General features: G+C 46.0%; 1 protein-coding gene across 1 annotated transcript; it reads right to left on the reverse strand.

Annotated features, from left to right (window-relative positions):
- Nucleotides 1-2,299: 2,299 nt before the first annotated feature.
- LOC147978937 (uncharacterized) lies at nt 2,300-6,863 on the reverse strand. The gene is made up of 5 exons (XM_087516688.1): nt 6,072-6,863; nt 5,899-5,980; nt 5,773-5,825; nt 4,561-5,668; nt 2,300-4,031 (listed from the first exon to the last, which is right to left on the reverse strand). Exons 1-4 carry the CDS (start codon nt 6,289-6,291, stop codon nt 5,634-5,636), a joined length of 390 nt encoding a protein of 129 aa, XP_087372814.1. The 5' UTR covers nt 6,292-6,863; the 3' UTR covers nt 2,300-4,031; nt 4,561-5,633.
- Nucleotides 6,864-23,132: the final 16,269 nt, after the last annotated feature.

A 23,132-nucleotide genomic window follows, 5' to 3' on the forward strand; every position in this document is an offset into this window, starting at 1 on the left:
TAGAATTCTTTTAACTGCTGTCCAATGAGCAGTTCTAGGAGCATGCAAATATTGACATACCTTGTTCACTGAGTAAGAAATGTCAGGACGTGTAAGTGTTAAATATTGCAAAGCACCAACAACACTTCTATAATTTGTTGCATCTTCTGGACCAAGAGCTTCTCCACTATCAATTGTAAGTTTTTCTGAGGTGGAAATTGGTGTGTTGACTGGTTTGCAATTCTCCAATCCCACCCTCTTTAGAACATCAGCTGTATATTTCTCTTGTGAGAGAAGTATGCCATCTCTGACTTGCTTTACTTCTATGCCAAGAAAATAGTGAAGGTCACCTAGATCCTTGAGAGCAAATTCAAGTTTTAAATCCTTAAGCAAACAAGCTGTGGCCTCCTGACTTGAACTAGCAACAATTATATCATCAACATAAACAAGCACAAAAACAGTGATATTGCCTTTGCTGTAAAAGAGCAAGGATGTATCTGCTTTGGATGGTGTGAACCCAAGATGTTGTAAATGCATGCTCAACCTAGAATACCATGCTCTTGGAGCCTGCTTGAGTCCATATAATGCTTTATCCAACTTACATACATAATGTGGTGTGCTATAGTTTTCATAACCTGGTGGTTGCCGCATGAACACTTTTTCCTCAAGAACACCATGAAGAAACGCGTTCTGAACATCTAGCTATCTTAAGCTCCATCCTCTGGAAATAGCAATGGACAAAACAAGACGAATGGTAGTTGCTTTAACCACAGGACTAAAGGTATCATCATAATCAATTCCAAACCTTTGCTTAAAACCTTTTGCAACCAACCTTGCCTTGTACCTGTCTATACTACCATCAGATTTCCTTTTGATCGTGTATACCCACTTACAATCAATTATGTTAGCACCACGTTGCGGTGGTACTAGATGACAGGTCTGATTTTTCATGAGTGCATTATATTCATTATCCATGGCTTCCTTCCAATCCTTGTTAGCAAGTGCATCATGCAAATTAATAGGTTCACCAGTAGTGGCAAGAAAAGCACGCTTAGTCGGATTATACTTTATTGTACCATCACTGTATTGTTCTTCCTTGACGATACCTGACCGAGACCTGGTGTGTCGACGAGGAGGTGAAGGAGCCACAAAAACGGTTGTTGTTGATTGTGGCGTAGGAGATCCAGCAGCTTCAGCGTTGTCCACAGAAGATCCAGGTTGGTGGGGCTCCTGATCCGAGGTAGACTGGCGCTGCTGTCGCCGCTCCTCGTCTTGGTTGCGCGTCGGATCAACCACCAGAGAATCAGCCAGCGGGTCCCGCGTTGTCACGACAGCATCAAATGCTGGGTCCCCAGATGATGTGGCAGCCAGGGACTCGCTCCCTGTCGTGGAATTGTCACGGCAGATGTCCTTAGTGTCAGGACTTAGTCGCGAGGCCAACGCATCTATGTGGTAGCTTGAGAGGGGTTGAGTGGAACAAGAGACACGAGGTTTTTACCCAGGTTGGGCCCCTCACGGTGGAGGTAAAAGCCTACATCCTGCTTCATTGATATTGATGATGATGATCACGGTTACAAGAGTGCTCTATCTTGAGAGCTATTGTCTAAACCTAACTTGTCCAACTCGTGGAACTTGTGTCTCTTGTCCCTCTTGGGGTGCCCTGCCCCTCCTTATATATGTTGAAGGGGTGGGATACATGTAGAGTCCTATTAGGATTAGGACTAGTCTATCTCTAATACAAACTGGATACAAGTCCAGGTCTTAGCTCCTTGTAAGGTAATATTCCTCCTGCCTTTCCTCTTAAACCGGCCCACCATTAAGGATTTTTTTCAGTAGATTTAATTGATTTAATCCAAAACGGAGATGCGAACATAACTTAGCCCAACAATGTGGAGTCAAAGACTTTCCCACAAAAAAAGCTACAAGTAAGATCTGGCCAGTCGTCTCCATCAAGAACTCCTTGAGCTGATACTTGTTATTGCCTTCCTCCGGCATTATGTTCCTCTTTCTCGACATGTACCGAGTTCTCCATGCCTTGGATTAAAAGACATGTCCATTAGTCCACATGCCATGAGTCGTTTAGTCTATCAATGGAAGTATTGCTTCTTTTGGTCTAACAAGGTATGGGCATTAATTATTAAGATCCAGATTAGCAGCTAGGAATAGGGGTGCTCATAATGCACTTGATTTTGGGCCGGTACCTTGCCAACTCTTTGCCAAATTGGAACATATCATGGTATATGAAAAGACAGTCGCAAGGAATATGTGTTCTTTATATGGAAATAAAGAGGTATTCTGCACTGTCCAATAGTCTCGTCCTTCAAATTTTTTTTGAACATCAATACAAACACAAGCGCTCATATACACGCGCACACACTTACCCCTATGAACGCACACACACACACCCTACCCCTATGAGCACCTCCGAAAGACTGAGCCGGCATATCATTTTGAAATTTACGAAGTCCATAGGCACCTCATCGTCGATGGAAACGTCTTCTCCCACTGAATGCGCATAACCGGAAATCTTGAAATAAATCCAGGAATAAATGCGAGCACCACGATTTGAACCCTGATGGGCTGGAGATACCACAGTACCTCTAACCATCCATCCACAGGTTGGTTCGTAGTCTCATCCTTGAATTGTTTTACTATAATTACTCAAGTTTTGTGCTCCTGAGGTAACATAGAACAGGCAAATTCAAAAGGAAGTGTGTGTGTCATGTCTCATGTGTGTGTTTCTGGGTGGATGTCTGTCTGCGATAAACTTTACATTAAGACAAAAAAATAGCTTTGAATATCACTATAATTATATATAACAGTGGTAGTCTCGTCCACTGTCCACTTCTCCAATGTTCAGATTCAAGTTCCATAATTTGTATAGATATCTTGCCATCTGGGAAAATTTGCTCATCTACCCACCCTTACTACTTGTGACAGATTATATGATCAGATAACCCTGTTATGTTAAAAAAAACAGATACTTCACGGTCTAGACTAATTAGAAATTGAAATGTAATGAATGTATGATCTATTGCAGGTTTAATGAGATTATGATGTTGTTGCAAGGCACACAAAATGAATAGTTGCTTGTTGTATACAACAAAAGTGGCACCATATAAAACCAGATGGGTGTTGATCATCATGCTAGGCCATACAAAAGAAGTTTGCTTACTCGAGGAAATATCACATGTCCAAATTGCCCTAGTTCCCTAGATGTATAAACTGTCACCCTACAAACAAACATGACCTATCAGAGTAGACCACAAGATGCAATAATAACAAGATTGAACACGCAAGCACAACGGGAGAAAAAACAATACAACGGGAGAAAAAACAATGGCGAAACCATATGAAGGTCATTATGCAGTTGGCTTAAGTTACACCATTAAGCAAATAACTACCCACACCAGTAGAAGCTCCAAAACCTATAGAACCATATCATGTAATATTCCACTGAAAACAAGCATGACACACATGCTAAATGCTCGTAAACATTACTACGGAACTTTCCCCAAAATAACTTTGCTTGTCAACCATGAATCCACTTAACTTCTTGTTTTCTCAACAATATCTCTATATTTTTAATTCTTGTAAACCGAACACAACAAAATATACCACTATGATTATCTACAAGAAATTACCTAATTTCATGCTGGAACTATAATTTAGTTCTAACATCCTCATTGCTTAAATCTGAAAACAGATTTCAGTCATTACTAACTAAATGTTAGGCATAAAATTGTTTTGGCTGAAACTCTTACACTCTGGATGGCAATAATACAAAAAAGAAACCATTGGTCTTTTTGTATCAACTCAAAAATATGCATGGTTCTGTACCAGTTTTAAGTAGACTGATTATGTCCAGTTCAATAACATCGTACCGGCCAAATTATATTAAAAAGTGAAATATAGAAGATTCACCTTATGCTTGGAAAAGCACCTTTCCAATCATCTTTATCAGTCACCAAACACCATCATAAGTCTTGTATTTGAGTGCATTGTCAATCTTCACCAATGACTATAATGCCACATGATGCTTGATGCTAGTTCTAAAAATGCATAAATGATTTATCAGTGGAATTGATTGAACGTGCAAAAATAATAGTAATAATCATATATGAGCTTCATAATATACTTATTTATTACTACGGGGAGGTAGCACTGCAGTGTTTTTTAAGATAAATGCACAAATTTAGGAGATTAGAGCTGATTCAGTTCAACCAAGTTGCCATTTCCCAGTGGCCAGTGCTCATCTGGACAACCTGAAAAAAGAAGGAAAACTGTACAATAGAAGCTATAGAACATACACATGCTGCATCTAATTCACAGTAAGTGCTCAGCAATGCAATACCAAATCAGAAGAGAAATTTCTTCAAACAAGTCGTGGACAATGTGAGTAAATATACTCCATATATCTACTGAAATCCAAATGGACAGCTTGGCTGGTGAGCTTACAGATCAGTTACAAGCTTCTGATAGAAAGTAGAAATCTAGGATTCTGAGTCTTTCTTCCATTTGCCAACGCAAGCAATCTAAAAAATTAAAAAGAATAAAATGCAAATAGGAAAAGGAGGGGACCTTCTGTGTGAAAATTTGAAGGCTTATTAATGGTTTGTGTGCCCAGCCACAACCATCCACGCAGATGAGCCGCCCCAAAGTCTTCTAGACTCATACGATCTATGGTCATGCCATCATGATTAGAACATCGATGCATCCGAAGAAACGCCAGCCTGCGAGCCTACTAACCCCCGCCGATCCGGCTGAATCGGCATCGCGATCATACCAAGGAGGCGCCGCTCCTTGTAGGGAGGGCCACGCTGATGCCATGGTGGGTACGGCCGCGCCTGACGCCACCGAGATGAGCAGCGGGCGGCTGCCTCAAAGAGGGGGGCGAGGGCGACAAGCTTGGAGGGAAGTGAGGGGCAAGGCATGACCACCAATATCTGTAGATGGACAACTAAGCTACAAAAATGAGTATATGAAAGGAGATTAGCAATTGTTTTCTCACTCCACTCGTAAACATAACAAGCAATTTTTCTTCAAAGTAGATCTTACCCTATTTTTGTAAAAGAAAGGCCAGGCACCTTCATGTCTAATAAAACATTCTATAGCAAATCAATGGAACCAATCAGGCTTCTCTTAATATGCTGATATGCATGATACTAAATTCCAAACTGGAACTACAACTGACTTCAATATATGCAAGTTCGGCAGTGAAAATAGTACTAAGCTTAGCAACGGCCTGCCCAATACCTACTTTCTACCCAGATGCGCAATTGCAAGGTTCAACTGATTAAGATGCTCGAGTTTATCTACAATGGTAGAGCATTATCTTTCTAATTCAAATTCAAAGCTAACAATCACAACAGAATATAACTATCACTATGGCAACTGTTACGAAGATGAATCCCTCCTTTCTCAAAGTCGATACGCAAGTTATTTGCTGCCTTCCCATATTCCTCTGGTAGGCAGGGCACCTTCACTCTTAGCGTTTAGTACCACGTTTTATAAAGTAGTATATGTGTTCAGGTACTGCAGAAAATCACAGAAAATGAATGTTACAGTTCTGGTTTGGTCATTTCACTCTGCTCTCTCCCTTTTCACAGATGCCATTTATGTTATAGACCTTACTTGAAGATGCTCATAATTCGTCATTGATGCCTTATCTGCTTCCTCCGTAAACTCCCTAGTTCACATACATATTTATATTCAGTAAAAGAAAACTGAAAACACTTTGCTGCAGAGCTTCCAAATTATTACACAAGAAGCAAGCAGACGTCATCCAATCACCTATCTGAGTGTGTGTCCCTGCACAGCTCCGCCGAATCAATGACCGAGCAAACCTAGCCAATCATCAGCCAACCCACATCAAACTACACAGATTAAATAAAATGTAACCAAAGAAGAGTAACTTACAGTGTTGGAGATCTCATCCATGGTGTGAACAATCTCAGCAGAGGGCGGCAGCTACCCAATGTGGCCAACGAGCTTGTCCGACCTGCAAATTTAACCAAACAGTCATAGAAAATTTAGCAATGGATTGTTGTGGTGGGGCAGTGTTAGTGATCGAAGGGGGTTTTTCCCCTTACCGCTGGATGACCTCGTCGAGCGACGGAAGCCCTTTGCAGTGCGCAGCACATCGAAGCCGTACAGCCGCCGACCCGGCCGGGTCGAGCAGACCGTCGAGAGGCACGCGCACCTACCCGGCCACGCACCGGCGCTGGCCAGCGCCCACACGAACGTGGTCTCCGGCGGTAACGATGCCATCGACACAACCAGTTCCAGCGCGCCCGCCCACGCCACCAACATCGCTCCTCGTCCCCCACCAGCAATGCCCCCACGAGCAGATGCATCAATTGGAGGAAGAACCAACACCTCCCCTTGTGGTCTCCCCCGCTGGTGGCTGCTCTCCTTCCCGACTCCGGCTTCCAGCGGACGGCGCTCCGATGAAGAGTGCGCCGACGAGGGCGTCTTGGGGGACGGCAGGGAGGGGAGAGAGGATGCCGCTTGGGGAGTCGGGGAGAGGCAGGGAGGGGTTGCGTGATTGATGGGTCTTTTTTCTAGGTGGAGCGGTGAAAAAGGAAAGAAGAAGAGGGCTTATTAGGATTTGAGAAAGATCGACGTATTAGGAAAATTAGGCTTCGGAATTGATTGTCATGAAACTAAATTTTATTGATTGGTAACGTGCTATCAGTTCCTGCCCGTTTATAACGTGTCTACTTAGGAAACTTTGGAAAGGTTAGGAAACTTTTTATTGGGAGGGTAAAAAAAATTAACGTGAGTAGATATGGTGGTGGGATGTGAGACGAAAATAAACCGGACTATTCAACCAACTCATCTATTAGGAGTAGAGATAGAGATTATTATTATCATTAGAGATTAGAGATTAGAGATTAGAGATAGAGATTAGAGATAGAGATTAGAGATTAGAGATTATTTGTTTCCTGAAAATCTATTATTTGTTTTCTAAAGCAAATTGCATTAATGAGAGAGATCCGTTGATTTGGCTAAGGTAGGAAAGAATCTATTATTTGTTTGCTAAAGCAAATTGCATTAATGGGAGAGATCCGTTGATTTGGCTAAGGTAGGAAAGAATCTATTATTTGTTTCCTAAAGAAAATTGCATTAATAAGAGAGATTTGTTGATTTGGCTAAGGTAGGCGGTTTTTGCGGTTCGTGGCGGCTCAGTGTGAGGTGGGACGAGGTACCAAAAAAACCATGGGAGGTGGGACGAAAAAAAACCTGGGAGGTAGGAGTTGTCCCTGGTTAACCTACGAAATTTCGTAGATTTTTTTAGGACGAAAATAAACCGTGTGAGGTGGGACTAAAAAAAACTTGGAAGCGAGACTACCAACTGCTCCCTTAGGAGTAGAGTAACCAAAGAAGAGTAACTTATAGTGTTGGAGATCTCATCCGTGGTGTGAACAATCTTAGCAGAGGGCGGCAGCAACCCAATGTGGCCAAAGAGCTTGTCCGACCTGCAAATTTAATCAAACAGTCATAGAAAATTTAGCAATGGATTGTTGTAGTGGGGCAGTGTTAGGGATCGAAGGGGGTTTTTCCCCTTACCGCTGGATGACCTCGTCGAGCGACGGAAGCCCTTTGAAGTGCGCAGCACATCGAAGCCGTACAGCCGCCGACCCGGCCGGGTCGAGCAGACCGTCGAGAGGCACGCGCACCTACCCGGCCACGCACCCGGCGCTGGCCAGCGCCCACACGAACGTGGTCTCCGGCGGTAACGACGACATCGACACAACCAGTTCCAGCGCGCCCGCCCACGCCGCCGGGCCCCAGCACGGCCACCAACATCGCTCCTCGCCCCCCACCAGCAATGCCCCCACGAGCGGATGCATCAATCGGAGGAAGAACCAACACCTCCCCTTGTGGTCTCCCCCGCTGGTGGCTGCTCTCCTTCCCGACTCCGGCTTCCAGCGGACGACGCTCCGATGAAGAGTGCGCCGACGAGGGCGTCTTGGGGGACGGCAGGGAGGGGAGAGAGGATGCCGCTTGGGGAGTTGGGGAGAGGCAGGGAGGGGTTGCGTGATTGATGGGTCTTTTTTTCTAGGTGGAGCGGTGAAAAAGGAAAGAGGAAGAGGGCTTATTAGGATTTGAGAAAGATCGACATATTAGGAAAATTAGGATTTGGAATTGATTGTCATGGAACTAAATTTTATTGATTGGTAACGTGCTATCAGTTCCTGCCCGTTTATAACGTGTCTAGTTAGGAAACTTTGAAAAGGTTAGGAAACTTTTTATTGTGAGGGTAAAAAAAATTAACGTGAGTAGATATGGTGGTGGGATGTGAGACGAAAATAAACCGGACTATTCAACCAACTCATCCATTAGGAGTAGAGATAGAGATTATTATTATTATTAGAGATTAGAGATTAGAGATTAGAGATTAGAGATAGAGATTAGAGATAGAGATTAGAGATTAGAGATTATTTGTTTCCTGAAAATCTATTATTTGTTTCCTAAAGCAAATTGCATTAATGAGAGAGATCCGTTGATTTGGCTAAGGTAGGAAAGAATCTATTATTTGTTTGCTAAAGAAAATTGCATTAATGGGAGAGATCCGTTGATTTGGCTAAGGTAGGAAAGAATCTATTATTTGTTTCCTAAAGAAAATTGCATTCATGAGAGAGATTTGTTGATTTGGCTAAGATAGGCGGTTTTTGCGGTTCGTGGCGGCTCAGTGTGAGGTGGGACGAGGTACCAAAAAAACCATGGGAGGTGGGACGGAAAAACACCTGGGAGGTAGGAGTTGTCCCTGGTTAACCTACGAAATTTCGTAGATTTTTTTAGGACGAAAATAAACCGTGTGAGGTGGGACTAAAAAAAACTTGGAAGCGAGACTACCAACTGCTCCCTTAGGAGTAGAGTAACCAAAGAAGAGTAACTTATAGTGTTGGAGATCTCATCCGTGGTGTGAACAATCTCAGCAGAGGGCGGCAGCTACCCAATGTGGCCAACGAGCTTGTCCGACCTGCAAATTTAACCAAACAGTCATAGAAAATTTTGCAATGGATTGTTGTGGTGGGGCAGTGTTAGGGATCGAAGGGGGTTTTTCCCCTTACCGCTGGATGACCTCGTCGAGCGACGGAAGCCCTTTGAAGTGCGCAGCACATCGAAGCCGTACAGCCGCCGACCCGGCCGGGTCGAGCAGACCGTCGAGAGGCACGCGCACCTACCCGGCCACACACCCGGCGCTGGCCAGCGCCCACACGAACGTGGTCTCCGGCGGTAACGACGCCATCGACACAACCAGTTCCAGCGCGCCCGCCCACGCCGCCGGGCCCCAGCACGGCCACCAACATCGCTCCTCGCCCCCCACCAGCAATGCCCCCATGAGCGAATGCATCAATCGGAGGAAGAACCAACACCTCCCCTTGTGGTCTCCCCCGCTGGTGGCTGCTCTCCTTCCCGACTCCGGCTTCCATCGGACGGCGCTCCGATGAAGAGTGTGCCGACGAGGGCGTCTTGGGGGACGGCAGGGAGGGGAGAGAGGATGCCGCTTGGGGAGTTGGGGAGAGACAGGGAGGGGTTGCGTGATTGATGGGTCTTTTTTTCTAGGTGGAGCGGTGAAAAAGGAAAGAGGAAGAGGGCTTATTAGGATTTGAGAAAGATCGACGTATTAGGAAAATTAGGATTTGGAATTGATTGTCATGGAACTAAATTTTATTGATTGGTAACGTGCTATCAGTTCCTGCCCGTATATAACATGTCTAGTTAGGAAACTTTGGAAAGGTTAGGAAACTTTTTATTGTGAGGGTAAAAAAAATTAACGTGAGTAGATATGGTGGTGGGATGTGAGACGAAAATAAACCGGACTATTCAACCAACTCATCCATTAGGAGTAGAGATAGAGATTATTATTATTATTAGAGATTAGAGATTAGAGATTAGAGATTAGAGATTAGAGATAGAGATTAGAGATAGAGATTAGAGATTAGAGATTATTTGTTTTCTGAAAATCTGTTATTTGTTTCCTAAAGCAAATTGCATTAGTGAGAGAGATCCGTTGATTTGGCTAAGGTAGGAAAGAATCTATTATTTGTTTGCTAAAGCAAATTGCATTAATGGGAGAGATCCGTTGATTTGGCTAAGGTAGGAAAGAATTTATTATTTGTTTCCTAAAGAAAATTACATTAATGAGCGAGATTTGTTTATTTGGCTAAGGTAGGCAGTTTTTGCGGTTCGTGGTGGCTCAGTGTGAGGTGGGACGAGGTACCAAAAAAACCATGGGAGGTGGGACGGAAAAAAACCTGGGAGGTAGGAGTTGTCCCTGGTTAACCTATGAAATTTCGTAGATTTTTTTAGGACGAAAATAAACCGTGTGAGGTGGGACTAAAAAAAACTTGGAAGCGAGACTACCAACTGCTCCCTTAGGAGTAGAGTAACCAAAGAAGAGTAACTTACAGTGTTGGAGATCTCATCCATGGTGTGAACAATCTCAGCAGAGGGCGGCAGCAACCCAATGTGGCCAACGAGCTTGTCCGACCTGCAAATTTAACCAAACAGTCATAGAAAATTTAGCAATGGATTGTTGTGGTGGGGCAGTGTTAGGGATCGAAGGGGGTTTTCCCCTTACCGCTGGATGACCTCGTCGAGCGACGGAAGCCCTTTGAAGTGCGCAACACATCGAAGCCATACAGCCGCCGACCCGGCCGGGTCGAGCAGACCGTCGAGAGGCACGCGCACCTACCCGGCCACGCACCCGGCGCTGGCCAGCGCCCACACGAACGTGGTCTCCGGCGGTAACGACGACATCGACACAACCAGTTCCAGCGCGCCCGCCCACGCCGCCGGGCCCCAGCACGGCCACCAACATCGCTCCTCGCCCCCCACCAGCAATGCCCCCACGAGCGGATGCATCAATCGGAGGAAGAACCAACACCTCCCCTTGTGGTCTCCCCCGCTGGTGGCTGCTCTCCTTCCCGACTCCGGCTTCCAGCGGACGGCGCTCCGATGAAGAGTGCGCCGACGAGGGCGTCTTGGGGGACGGCAGGGAGGGGAGAGAGGATGCCGCTTGGGGAGTTGGGGAGAGGCAGGGAGGGGTTGCGTGATTGATGGGTCTTTTTTTCTAGGTGGAGCGGTGAAAAAGGAAAGAGGAAGAGGGCTTATTAGGATTTGAGAAAGATCGACATATTAGGAAAATTAGGATTTGGAATTGATTGTCATGGAACTAAATTTTATTGATTGGTAACGTGCTATCAGTTCCTGCCCGTTTATAACGTGTCTAGTTAGGAAACTTTGAAAAGGTTAGGAAACTTTTTATTGTGAGGGTAAAAAAAATTAACGTGAGTAGATATGGTGGTGGGATGTGAGACGAAAATAAACCGGACTATTCAACCAACTCATCCATTAGGAGTAGAGATAGAGATTATTATTATTAGAGATTAGAGATTAGAGATTAGATATTAGAGATAGAGATTAGAGATAGAGATTAGAGATTAGAGATTATTTGTTTCCTGAAAATCTATTATTTGTTTCCTAAAGCAAATTGCATTAATGAGAGAGATCCGTTGATTTGGCTAAGGTAGGCGGTTTTTGCGGTTCGTGGCGGCTCAGTGTGAGGTGGGACGAGGTACCAAAAAAACCATGGGAGGTGGGACGAAAAAAAACCTGGGAGGTAGGAGTTGTCCCTGGTTAACCTACGAAATTTCGTAGATTTTTTTAGGACGAAAATAAACCGTGTGAGGTGGGACTAAAAAAAACTTGGAAGCGAGACTACCAACTGCTCCCTTAGGAGTAGAGTAACCAAAGAAGAGTAACTTATAGTGTTGGAGATCTCATCCGTGGTGTGAACAATCTCAGCAGAGGGCGGCAGCTACCCAATGTGGCCAACGAGCTTGTCCGACCTGCAAATTTAACCAAATAGTCATAGAAAATTTAGCAATGGATTGTTGTGGTGGGGCAGTGTTAGGGATCGAAGGGGGTTTTTCCCCTTACCGCTGGATGACCTCGTCGAGCGACGGAAGCCCTTTGAAGTGCGCAACACATCGAAGCCATACAGCCGCCGACCCGGCCGGGTCGAGCAGACCGTCGAGAGGCACGCGCACCTACCCGGCCACGCACCCGGCGCTGGCCAGCGCCCACACGAACGTGGTCTCCGGCGGTAACGACGCCATCAACACAACCAGTTCCAGCGCGCCCGCCCACGCCGCCGGGCCCCAGCACGGCCACCAACATCGCTCCTCGCCCCCCACCAGCAATGCCCCCACGAGCGGATGCATCAATCGGAGGAAGAACCAACACCTCCCCTTGTGGTCTCCCCCGCTGGTGGCTGCTCTCCTTCCCGACTCCGGCTTCCAGCGGACGGCGCTCCGATGAAGAGTGCGCCGACGAGGGCGTCTTGGGGGACGGCAGGGAGGGGAGAGAGGATGCCGCTTGGGGAGTTGGGGAGAGGAAGGGAGGGGTTGCGTGATTGATGGGTCTTTTTTTCTAGGTGGAGCGGTGAAAAAGGAAAGAGGAAGAGGGCTTATTAGGATTTGAGAAAGATCGACGTATTAGGAAAATTAGGATTTGGAATTGATTGTCATGAAACTAAATTTTATTGATTGGTAACATGCTATCAGTTCCTGCCCGTTTATAACGTGTCTAGTTAGGAAACTTTGGAAAGGTTAGGAAACTTTTTATTGTGAGGGTAAAAAAATTAACGTGAGTAGATATGGGAGACGAAAATAAACCAGACTATTCAAACAACTCATCCATTAGGAGTAGAGATAGAGATTATTATTATTATTATTATTAGAGATTAGATATTAGAGATTAGAGATAGAGATTAGAGATAGAGATTAAACATTAGAGATTATTTGTTTTCTGAAAATCTATTATTTGTTTCCTAAAGCAAATTGCATTAATGAGAGAGATCCGTTGATTTGACTAAGGTAGGAAAGAATCTATTATTTGTTTGCTAAAGCAAATTGCATTAATGGGAGAGATCCGTTGATTTGGCTAAGGTAGGAAAGAATCTATTATTTGTTTCCTAAAGAAAATTGCATTAATGAGAGAGATTTGTTGATTTGGCTAAGGTAGGCGATTTTTGCGGTTCGTGGCGGCTCAGTGTGAGGTGGGACGAGGTACCAAAAAAACCATGAGAGGTGGGACGAAAAAAAACCTGGGAGGTAGGAGTTGTCCCTGTTAACCTACGAAATTTCATAGATTTTTTTAGGACGAAAATAAACCGTGTGAGGTGGGACTAAAAAAAACCTGGAAGCGAAACTACCAACTGCTTCCTTAGGAGTAGAGATTTCAACCTGACAGATCGCATCTTCCCTTCTGATGATTTTTTTATCCTTTTTAATGCTCATGATACTAGCAGTACTTTGGAGCGGTTAGCAGAGATCTGTTTTTTCAGCGGAGACTTGCCATTGGACCGATTCCACGGCGTACGGCATACCACTTAACCAAAGAAAAAATCCTTTGAACCCCTGTCCATCTCGGCAATACGCTGTAGCAGGGGTGGAAGTTAACCCGTGTCCCTCTTTTTCTTTGATTTGACCCGGTCTGTACGTAGCAAACTATGGATGGCTCCTTTTGGGAGAACCTTCTTGATCTGACATGTACCAATACTAGCAATAATTCAGGTCTTGTGTACTTATCCGTAGATGGTAAGATGCGGCTGTATTTTCTTGACTGTCCACGGCTATAGCGAACTCTGCCTCCGACCTGGAAAACGAGTCTCCTTTGGTAGATTTCTGCAACCGTGTCAAGGCAATCTTCCTGTCGGTCTTGGCGACTTTTGTAGAACACCGTGGAGGAAATCGATCCAGGTAGATCCCCTCGTCCCGCGCGGCCATGCACGCAACCCTAAATTCTCTTATCGGCTTTGTCCGAGGCTGTCTGTTCAAGGTTGTCTACTGCCGGGTTACCCCGCGGGCTTTCCGTGCCGGCACTTTCTCATCCGATAATTGCGAGCTTCTCGATCCCTGGGAAAGATCCCTCTAAGAACTCAACATCACCGTGCGCCTAGCCCCACGGTGGGCGCCAACTGTCGTGGAATTGTCACGGCAGATGTCCTTAGTGTCAGGACTTAGTCGCGAGGCCAACGCATCTATGTGGTAGCTTGAGAGGGGTTGAGTGAAACGAGAGACACGAGGTTTTTACCCAGGTTCGGCCCCTCACGGTGGAGGTAAAAGCCTACATCCTGCTTCATTGATATTGATGATGATGATCACGGTTATAAGAGTGCTCTATCTTGAGAGCTATTGTCTAAACCTAACTTGTCCAACTCGTGGAACTTGTATCTCTTGTCCCTCTTGGGGTGCCCTGCCCCTCCTTATATATATTGAAGGGGTGGGTTACATGTAGAGTCCTATTAGGATTAGGACTAGTCTATCTCTAATACAAACCGGATACAAGTCCAGGTCTTAGCTCCTTGTAAGGTAATATTCCTCCTGCCTTTCCTCTTAAACCGGCCCACCATTAAACGTGAACTGGCCTTCTGGGTCTTGGGCCTTGTCATCTGTCTGTCCCGCAAGCCGGATCACCAGTGAGTCATAATGACCAGGTGGATTGTTTGTAAACCGCCAGGTCAGGGCAGGTCGCCGGTGACTCGCCAAGTGTCAGCGGGATCTTCAGATAAACCGCCAAGTCCTGGTCGGGTTAACTTCCGGTCGGTTTACACCGCGGGGTATATCCCCGACACTCCTCCCGCGCCGCGCTCGACAGCCATCTCGGGTCGCGCAGGCGAGACTTGGCGTGATGCACCTGGACCCGCGCCAGGGCCTGCGCCTGGACCGCTGTGGCCCGCCTGGTCGGTTGCGCTGTCGGCCACCAGGGGGCGCAGGAGCGAATCTACGCGGGATCGCGTGCCGCCCTGCGCTGCAGACTGCCGCGGATCCGCCTGGGATCGCGCGCTGACAGCAGGATCAACCTCAGAGACCGTGCCTGGTTTGTCCCGTGTACACATAAAATGACGAGTAGAATCTGTACAAGAGCCATTAGAAGCGCAATTTTCTGTGGATTTTTGCACATGATCATGATCATTTAATTCACCCTCATGATCAGGATGTGTAGTATGGTCTGATAGGAGTGCAATTTCTGCACGAAGCAAGGCGTCGGCATTGGGATGAAGTAGTGGAAAGGGGAATAATGTTTCATCAAAGATAACATCACGGGATATATATATATATATATATATATATATATATATATATATATATATGCGTCCAGTAGATGGTTCAAGGCATTTATATCCTTTATGAAGGTTACTGTACCCAATAAAGACACATTGTGTGGAGCGAAACTCTAGTTTGTGACGATTGTATGGGCGTAGGTTGGGGTAACAAGCACACCCAATTTTTTTGAGATAGTTGTAGTCTGGCTTTTGATGATACAATCGTTCTAAAGGAGTGAAATTTTCAATGATCTTACTGGGAAGACGGTTGATAAGATATGTAGCTGTGATGAAGGCCTCATCCCAATACTTGAGAGACATAGACGCATGAGCTAAAAGGGATAGACCAACTTCAACGATACGACGGTGTTTGCGTTCAGCAGACCCGTTATGTTGATGAGCATGAGGGCAGGACACATAATGAGTGATTCCAATGCTACGGAAGAAGGAGTTGAGTTTTTCATACTCCCCTCCCCAGTCACTTTGAACCGAAATAATTTTTCTATCAAAGTGGCGCTCAACAAGCTTCTGAAATTCTTGGAAGATGGAAAAGACTTCAGATTTATACTTAAGCAAATAAATCCATGTGAACTTGTTGTAATCATCAATGAAGCTAACATAATTTTTTTTTCGACCAAAAGAATCTCGGGCATGACCCCATACATCACTGAAGATCAATTGTAAAGGGGGCGTGAGACACACTAGTAGACTTAGGATAGGAAAGCTGATGGCTCTTGGCACATTGACATGCTTCGCAAACAGACTCATTATTTAAACTATGTGACAAAGGAAGATTGTCTTTATTGACTACTTGCCTAACTATGACTGATGAGGGATGTCCTAATCTTTGATGCCACCGTGTGAAAGAGGGCCTGATGACGGAGTAGACTCGACGATGCTTGTTGCTAAGTGCTCCGGATGAGATGGGGTAGAGGCCGCCAACGCATCTACCGTGATAGAGAGGTGCCCTTGTTGCCCGATCCTTAATGAAAAAATAGCGAGGGTGAGTTTCAAAGAAAACATCGTTATCGATGGCTAAACGAGACATAGAGGCAAGGTTTCTGTCAGCTTGAGGAACATGGATAACATCCTTAAGAATTAGATCACGTTGGAGAGTAAGTGAATTAAGCGAAACTTGACCAATGTGACAAATATCCATACCTTTACCGCTGGCGGTGTGGATCTGGTCGTTGCCGTGATACGTCTCGCGTAGGGAAAGTTGCTCTAGCTCATTGGTGACATGATCTGTAGCACCGGAGTCAATATACCAGACGTCGTCCCCACCTTGCTCGCGCATAGCAGCTCCAACCAGTTTGGAATCTGGGACGCCATCAGTCGATGACCTCATGACCGGCCTTCTTGCAGAGTTGACAGTGAGGGCGACCACGGGAAGAGGAGGTGCGGCGGCCAGTGTTGGAGTTGAAGCCGCCACCCGCATGGTTGGTGCCATAGCCGCCGTCGGTGTTGTGACCGTAGCCGCCACCAGAGCGGGCACCATCGCCCGAAGAGACACCACGTCCGCGGCCGCCGCCGCGGTTGGTGCCCTGGTGACCACGGCCATGACCGCGACCCCGTGAAGCGGAGTATGCGGAAGATTGCCGAAGATCTCCGCCGTGGAGGAGGGTGAGGCGGGCGTCGAAGCTGAGCAGCTGGCTGTGTAGCTCTGGAACCGTGATAGGTTCCACCCGTGCCGCAAGCGCAGAAACGACCGGATTATACTCCATGTCGAGGCCGACAAGGATCTTGGAGACGATCTCCGGATCGGAGAGCGCCGAGGCGGTGCACGCGACTTCATCGGTGAGGGTTTTGATCTTGTTGAGGTACTCGGCCATGGACATGGTACCTTTTTTAAGGTTGGTGAGCTCGATGCGGGTGTTGATCGCCTGCGCCTGGCTCTGGGCAGTGAACATGTCATTGATGGCGCGCCACACCTCGACCGGCGTCTGGAGCGTGGCCACCTGGGACAGAATCTCGCGGGAAAAAGAACCCATCAAGAAACCTTGAAGTTGTTGTTGTTGGGCATACCAGAGAGTGCGTGCGAAGTTGACGACTTGCTCTTCTTTGCCATCCTTGGTGATGGCGAGAGTGGCCGGCGGTGGCGGGCTCGTGGCGTCGAGGTGGTGCTCCATTTGGGCACCCTTGATCTATGGAAGCACGATGGCTTTCCATAGGAGGAAGTTCCCCCTTGTCAGCTTCTCCTGTGGTGGTGATCCGAGGAAGGTATTGGTGGCTGTGGATGAGGAGGCAAAGGTGGAGGCGGAGGAGGTGGTGGTGATCGCGCCCATGGTGCTGGGTGACATGGAGGCGGAGGTGGTGGACATGGCTCGGTCGCGAAGGTAGCTAGATGCGATCTCTCTTGATCTGATGAGGAAGAGGCTCTGTTACCATGTAAAGTAGTTTGGGAAGCGTAGAACCCTTTGTCTCGGGCCGCATTGTATATATTGAGGCAAAGCCTTGGTTCACAAGTTACAGAGAGGAGATAGAGAGAGATCGGCGTAGAGGAGGAGATAGACCAGGAGATAAGTCGTTACACGGGATAAGAGAGAGAAGAAGAGATAGATTGAGATACAAGTTTAAACAACCTCTCCTATCCCTACACAATAATTCTAACACTTTACACTGAAAATCTCTGACATGATTTACTGAATTTTGTAGGGAAGGACATTGATGAAGAAGCTTGTTGATGATAACCTGAGGATGCAGAAGATGATCATTGATAAGGACAAGGAGATAGGTTTGATGAGGAAGAGAAGCAACAGAACAAGAAAACGAACTGAATGAAACTATTTTGTGTGTTTGGGCTTTGTGCTGTTCCTGTCATGTATGCTGTGGTGGCTTTACTCGGTAGTAGATTTGTTTGAATGTTGGTCGGTAGAAGTGAAAGTTGTTATGTTGTGAACAAATTATTGCCAAAATACAATTTGCATCTTTTGTGTACCAGTGCAGTGTTGTTCCTGTTGTGAGATGTTGATTTTTAGAGTGTACAATTTTGGTCACAAAATTGGTGTTTGATGTGGTCATTAGTCAGAACAATCATGAAAAAATGTGAAGATTTTGCTGTGCTTTTGTTTTCTCCACGACTTCCCATCCCATATCCTCCTTTTCCATTCTTACTTCTTTGCTGCAAAATACAAAAAGTGCGAAGTCCATGCAAAAAGAGAGAAGTAGAAACAAGAAGCCAAAACGTTTGGCAAAACGACCCTGAATGTGTAGTTTCCTTCTAATTTGTTTTCTTTGTGGAAAAACATTTTGAAAAATTCCCAGATTAAATATAATGATACTGTGCATTTTTTAAGAATTGCTTCAATTTTTGTTGGAAACTTTTATTTTTTGGCCAAATTTTGACATGAAATGCTCCTGAATGTGTATTTTCCTTCTAGTTTCTTTTCTATGTGGCAAAGCGTTTTGAAATTCTCCTAGATTAAGCATAATGGGAGTGTTCATTTTTTAGAACTGTTTCAAAATTTTCTGGAAACTTTCAAATTTTTGGCCAAATTTTGACTCAAAATGTCCCTGAATGTGTACTTTCCTTCTAGTTTTTTTTTTATGTTTGTCAAACTTTTTGAAACTTTCCCTGAATATAAGGGTATTGTTCATTTTTGAGAATTTTTTCAAAAACTTCTGGGTACATTCATTTTTTGGGCAATTTTGTTTATACCACTTAGCTACCATTAGACCATCATGGACACTTCATATATTCAAAAGACGAAAATATCTGAAAATGGCACATAATTGAAGAACTTAGGTCTCTCTCATAGCTTAGGTTCAGTACTTGAGCTCGAACAAAATGTCAAGTTATCTCAGACAAGCAAGTCTAAGAGGACATAAGAAAAAATAGTAAGTTTCATCTAGGATAGCCGACAGCCACATGTAGACCAAGTTCTTCTATGAACTCCAACCAGACAGCCAGTTCATAGCTGAACTAGGATGACACTATATCTCACATATCAGTTTCACCAAAAGCCACCGTTATCTCTAGTACATACTAAGAACTGAAGTACAACAAAAGCCACTGTTTGCTGTAGTACATAGTAAAGATTACAAAATAATTTAGACTCGTCTGACTAGTACAAAATAATGTAGACACTTCCTGAAAAAAATTATAATGTAGACACTGTTCTTAATTTACTTTTCTTTCAGTGAATCAGCATTGGATGTGATGACCACCTCGTGGATGAGGTCCTCTCTGCCTTTGAGGGCGAAACCAGCTCTTTCCCCTGCAAGTACCTTGGCTTGCCGCTCTCCCTGGGAAGACTCAGGCGTATTGATGTTCAACTGCTCATCGATAAAATTGCTGCCAAGCTGGCCGGCTGGAAGGGAAAACTGCTCACCAAGACTGCAGTGCTCACCTCCATCACCATCTACTACCTTACAATGTTTGCCCAATCTAAGTGGCTCATCAAACGCATTGACAAGCTCCGGAGAGGGTTCCTTTGGCGCGGCGAGGACGAAGCTGCTGGAAGCCATTGTGTAGTGAATTGGAAACAAGTGTGTTCCCCGAAATGATTTGGGGGCCTGGGCATCAAGAATCTGAAGCTCTTCATCCGGTCTCTCCGGCTTCGCTGGCTCTAGAACTCTTGGAGACTGGATCCATTGCGACCTTGGATCGGCTCCCGAATGCCATGCTCTGTTAACCTTGCCCTGTTTAACGCTGCAGCTTCAATCACTCTTGGCAACGGAAGATCGACCAAATTTTGGCCCTCTTGCTGGCTTAATGGTTCAGCCCCAAAGAACATTGCCCCCAACCTTTACAGGCTCGCGTGGAGGAAGAATGGGTCGGTTGCAGATGCACTAGCCAATGGCAACTGAATGAGAGGGTTGCAAAGGCTGACAACAACTACTGACCTTCACTGTTTCTTTTCCCTCTGGCAACATATTCAGCAAGTCAACCTCAATGATGAACCTGATGCAATCTGCTGGAAGACCTCATCATCAAATCACTACTCTGCCTCCTCAGCATACGACCTTCAGTTCTTGGGCCCCATCAACCGACCTGCCCAGGAAAAAATCTGGTATATCAAGTCTGAGTCTGAAGAAAAAGTGAAATTCTTCACTCGGCTGTTGGCGCAGAACAGGCTGCCCACCACCGACCGGCTGCGAGCCACAGGCTTTGACATCGACGACAGATGTTCTCTCTGCGATCAGACTGCTGAAAGTGATGTTCACTTGTTTTGCCACTGCCCCTTCACTTCTGAAGTTTGTTTCAAGCTGTACTGCACCCTGCAACCCAGTCAAAATGCTGGTGAAATTTTCAACAACATGCACTTCCCCACTGCTAGGAGTGGTGGGCTCATCATGTTGGAATTTTGCTAGTAGGCCTTTGGCCCAAAGCCCAACTAAAATTCTGAAATTCTCTTGGCCCATTCATGCACACATGTCAGTGAAGTGAGTGAGGCTAAAATTTGGTCCCACCCTGGAAGTTGAGAGAGAGTTGCACCTCTTTATAAGGTGAGTTCTTCTACCACTTGTATGAGCATGAGAAGAGGAGACCTACACGCACGCTCGCCTCGCCACGCCACGCCTCGTCACGACGCGCCGCATGTTGCGGGATTGAGCTGAGCCGAGGACAGAGCTATGCACGTTGTTTATATTTTTGCTGCATGGTAAAATTAATGAGTCATTAATTAATAATTAACGGACGCGTTAATTACTGAACCGTTTCCGATTCTTTTGGATCATGACGACTCGGACGTGGGGTTTACTCCCACGACCTACCCGGCCCGCACTATATAGTCAGGCAGACGTCTACCCTAGCCGCTGCCGCTTTGTATGGTTTCTCACCACCGTTCCAGATCATTGCGCCGCCAAGCAAGTCTTCTCCATCCCTCCTTCCGGCATGCACCGCGAGAAGGGACAGCAGGCCTCCGGAACCCCGCCTCTCGTGATCCTGTACGGGAGAGGGGCGATCAGGTTTTTGGGGAGCGCACTCGCGCGACTGCTGGCAGCGACGACTTCGCGAACGACGACTTCTTCCGCGACCTCGGCAACCTCATCCTCGACGACATGGGCGACAACGCACCCGCTGCACCGTATGTGATTCTATCCTTCCTGTTCGAGATCGTGGTAGAATTCATGTTTCTAGTATGTGCCCTAGATGTGATATGTTCATCTGCTATGCTAGTTCGCATGATTAGTTTAATCTCTGCTGTTGTGGTCATGATTTATCTTCTGTTTATTCGGATTAAATCTCGTAGTAATTTGCTCATATTTCCAACAATCCAAAAACCTGATTATAGGCAATTTACTCTGAGTGGTTTTGCTGCGCATCTGAAGCCGCCTGCCTTTAAAGGGGCGCAATATAAGAGGTGGTGCACGAGAGTAGTCTACTGGTTTCAGACCATGGGCTGCTATGATGCCACCAAGGGCAAGCCTGAGGGCGATCTTAATCCAGCACAGCTGGAAGCTTTTGAGAAGATCGATACCCTCTTTAAAGGCGCTCTTCTGAGTGTTCTTGATGACTCCATTGTGGATTCGTATATGTATTGGGTTTTGTAGTAATTTCAAAAAAATTCCTACGCACACGCAAGATCATGTGATGTATAGCAACGAAGGGGGAGTGTGATCTACATACCTAGTAGATCGACAACGGAAGCGTTTGGTTGATGTAGTCGTACGTCTTCACGATCCGACCGATCAAGCACCGAAACTACGGCACCTCCGAGTTCGAGCACACGTTCAGCTCGATGACGATCCCCGGACTCCGATCCAGCAAAGTGTCGGGGAAGAGTTCCGTCAGCACGACGGCGTGGTGACGATCTTGATGTACTACAGCAGCAGGGATTCGCCTAAACTCCGCTACAGTATTATCGAGGACTATGGTGGCTGGGGGTGCCGCACACGGCTAAGGAATAGATCACGTGGATCAACTTGTGTGTCTCTGGGGTGCCCCTTGCCTCAGTATATAAAGGAGCCAGGGAGAGGGGGCGGCCGGCCAAGGTGGGCGCGCCAAGGGGGAGTCCTACTCCCATCGGGAGTAGGACTCCTAGTTGGACAAGGGGAGAGGGGAAAGAGGTGGAAGAGAGGAAGGAAAGGGGGGGCGCCGCCCCCTTCCCTTGTCCTATTCGGACTAGGAAGGGGAGGGGCACGCGGCCACCTCTTGCCTCCTTCTCTCTTCTCCCTCAAGGCCCATGTAGGCCCAATAAACCCCCGGGGGGGTTCCGGTAACCCCCGGTACTCCGGAAAAATGCCGATTTCACCCGGAACGATTCCGATGTCCAAATATAGGCTTCCAATATATCAATCTTTACGTCTCGACCATTTCGAGACTCCTCGTCATGTCTATGATCACATCCGGGACTCCGAACAACCTTCGGTACATCAAAATGCATAAACTCATAATATAACTGACATCGTAACCTTAAGCGTGCGGACCCTACGGGTTCGAGAACAATGTAGACATGACCGAGACACGTCTCCGGTCAATAACCAATAGCGGGACCTGGATGCCCATATTGGCTCCTACATATTCTACGAAGATCTTTATCGGTCAGACTGCATAATAACATACGTTGTTCCCTTTGTCATCGGTATGTTACTTGCCCGAGATTCGATCGTCGGTATTCCAATACCTAGTTCAATCTCGTTGCTGGCAAGCCTCTTTACTCGTTCTGTAATACATCATCTCGCAACTAACTCATTTAGTTGCAATGCTTGTAAGGCTTAAGTGATGTGCATTACCGAGAGGGCCCAGAGATACCTCTCCGACAATCGGAGTGACAAAACCTAATCTCGAAATACGCCAACCCAACATGTACCTTTGGAGACACCTGTAGTACTCCTTTATAATCACCCAGTTATGTTGTGACGTTTGGTAGTACCCAAAGTGTTCCTCCGGTAAACGGGAGTTGCATAATCTCATAGTTATAGGAACATGTATAAGTCATGAAGAAAGCAATAGCAACATACTAAACGATCGGGTGCTAAGCTAATGGAATGGGTCATGTCAATCAGATCATTCTCTCAATGATGTGATCTCGTTAATCAAATAACAACTCATTGTTCATGGTTAGGAAACATAACCATCTTTGAT

Source organism: Triticum urartu, chromosome 3A, assembly GCF_056163025.1.
Source record: "Triticum urartu cultivar PI428250 chromosome 3A, HENAU_Tu73, whole genome shotgun sequence".
Classification (NCBI taxonomy): domain Eukaryota; kingdom Viridiplantae; phylum Streptophyta; class Magnoliopsida; order Poales; family Poaceae; genus Triticum; species Triticum urartu.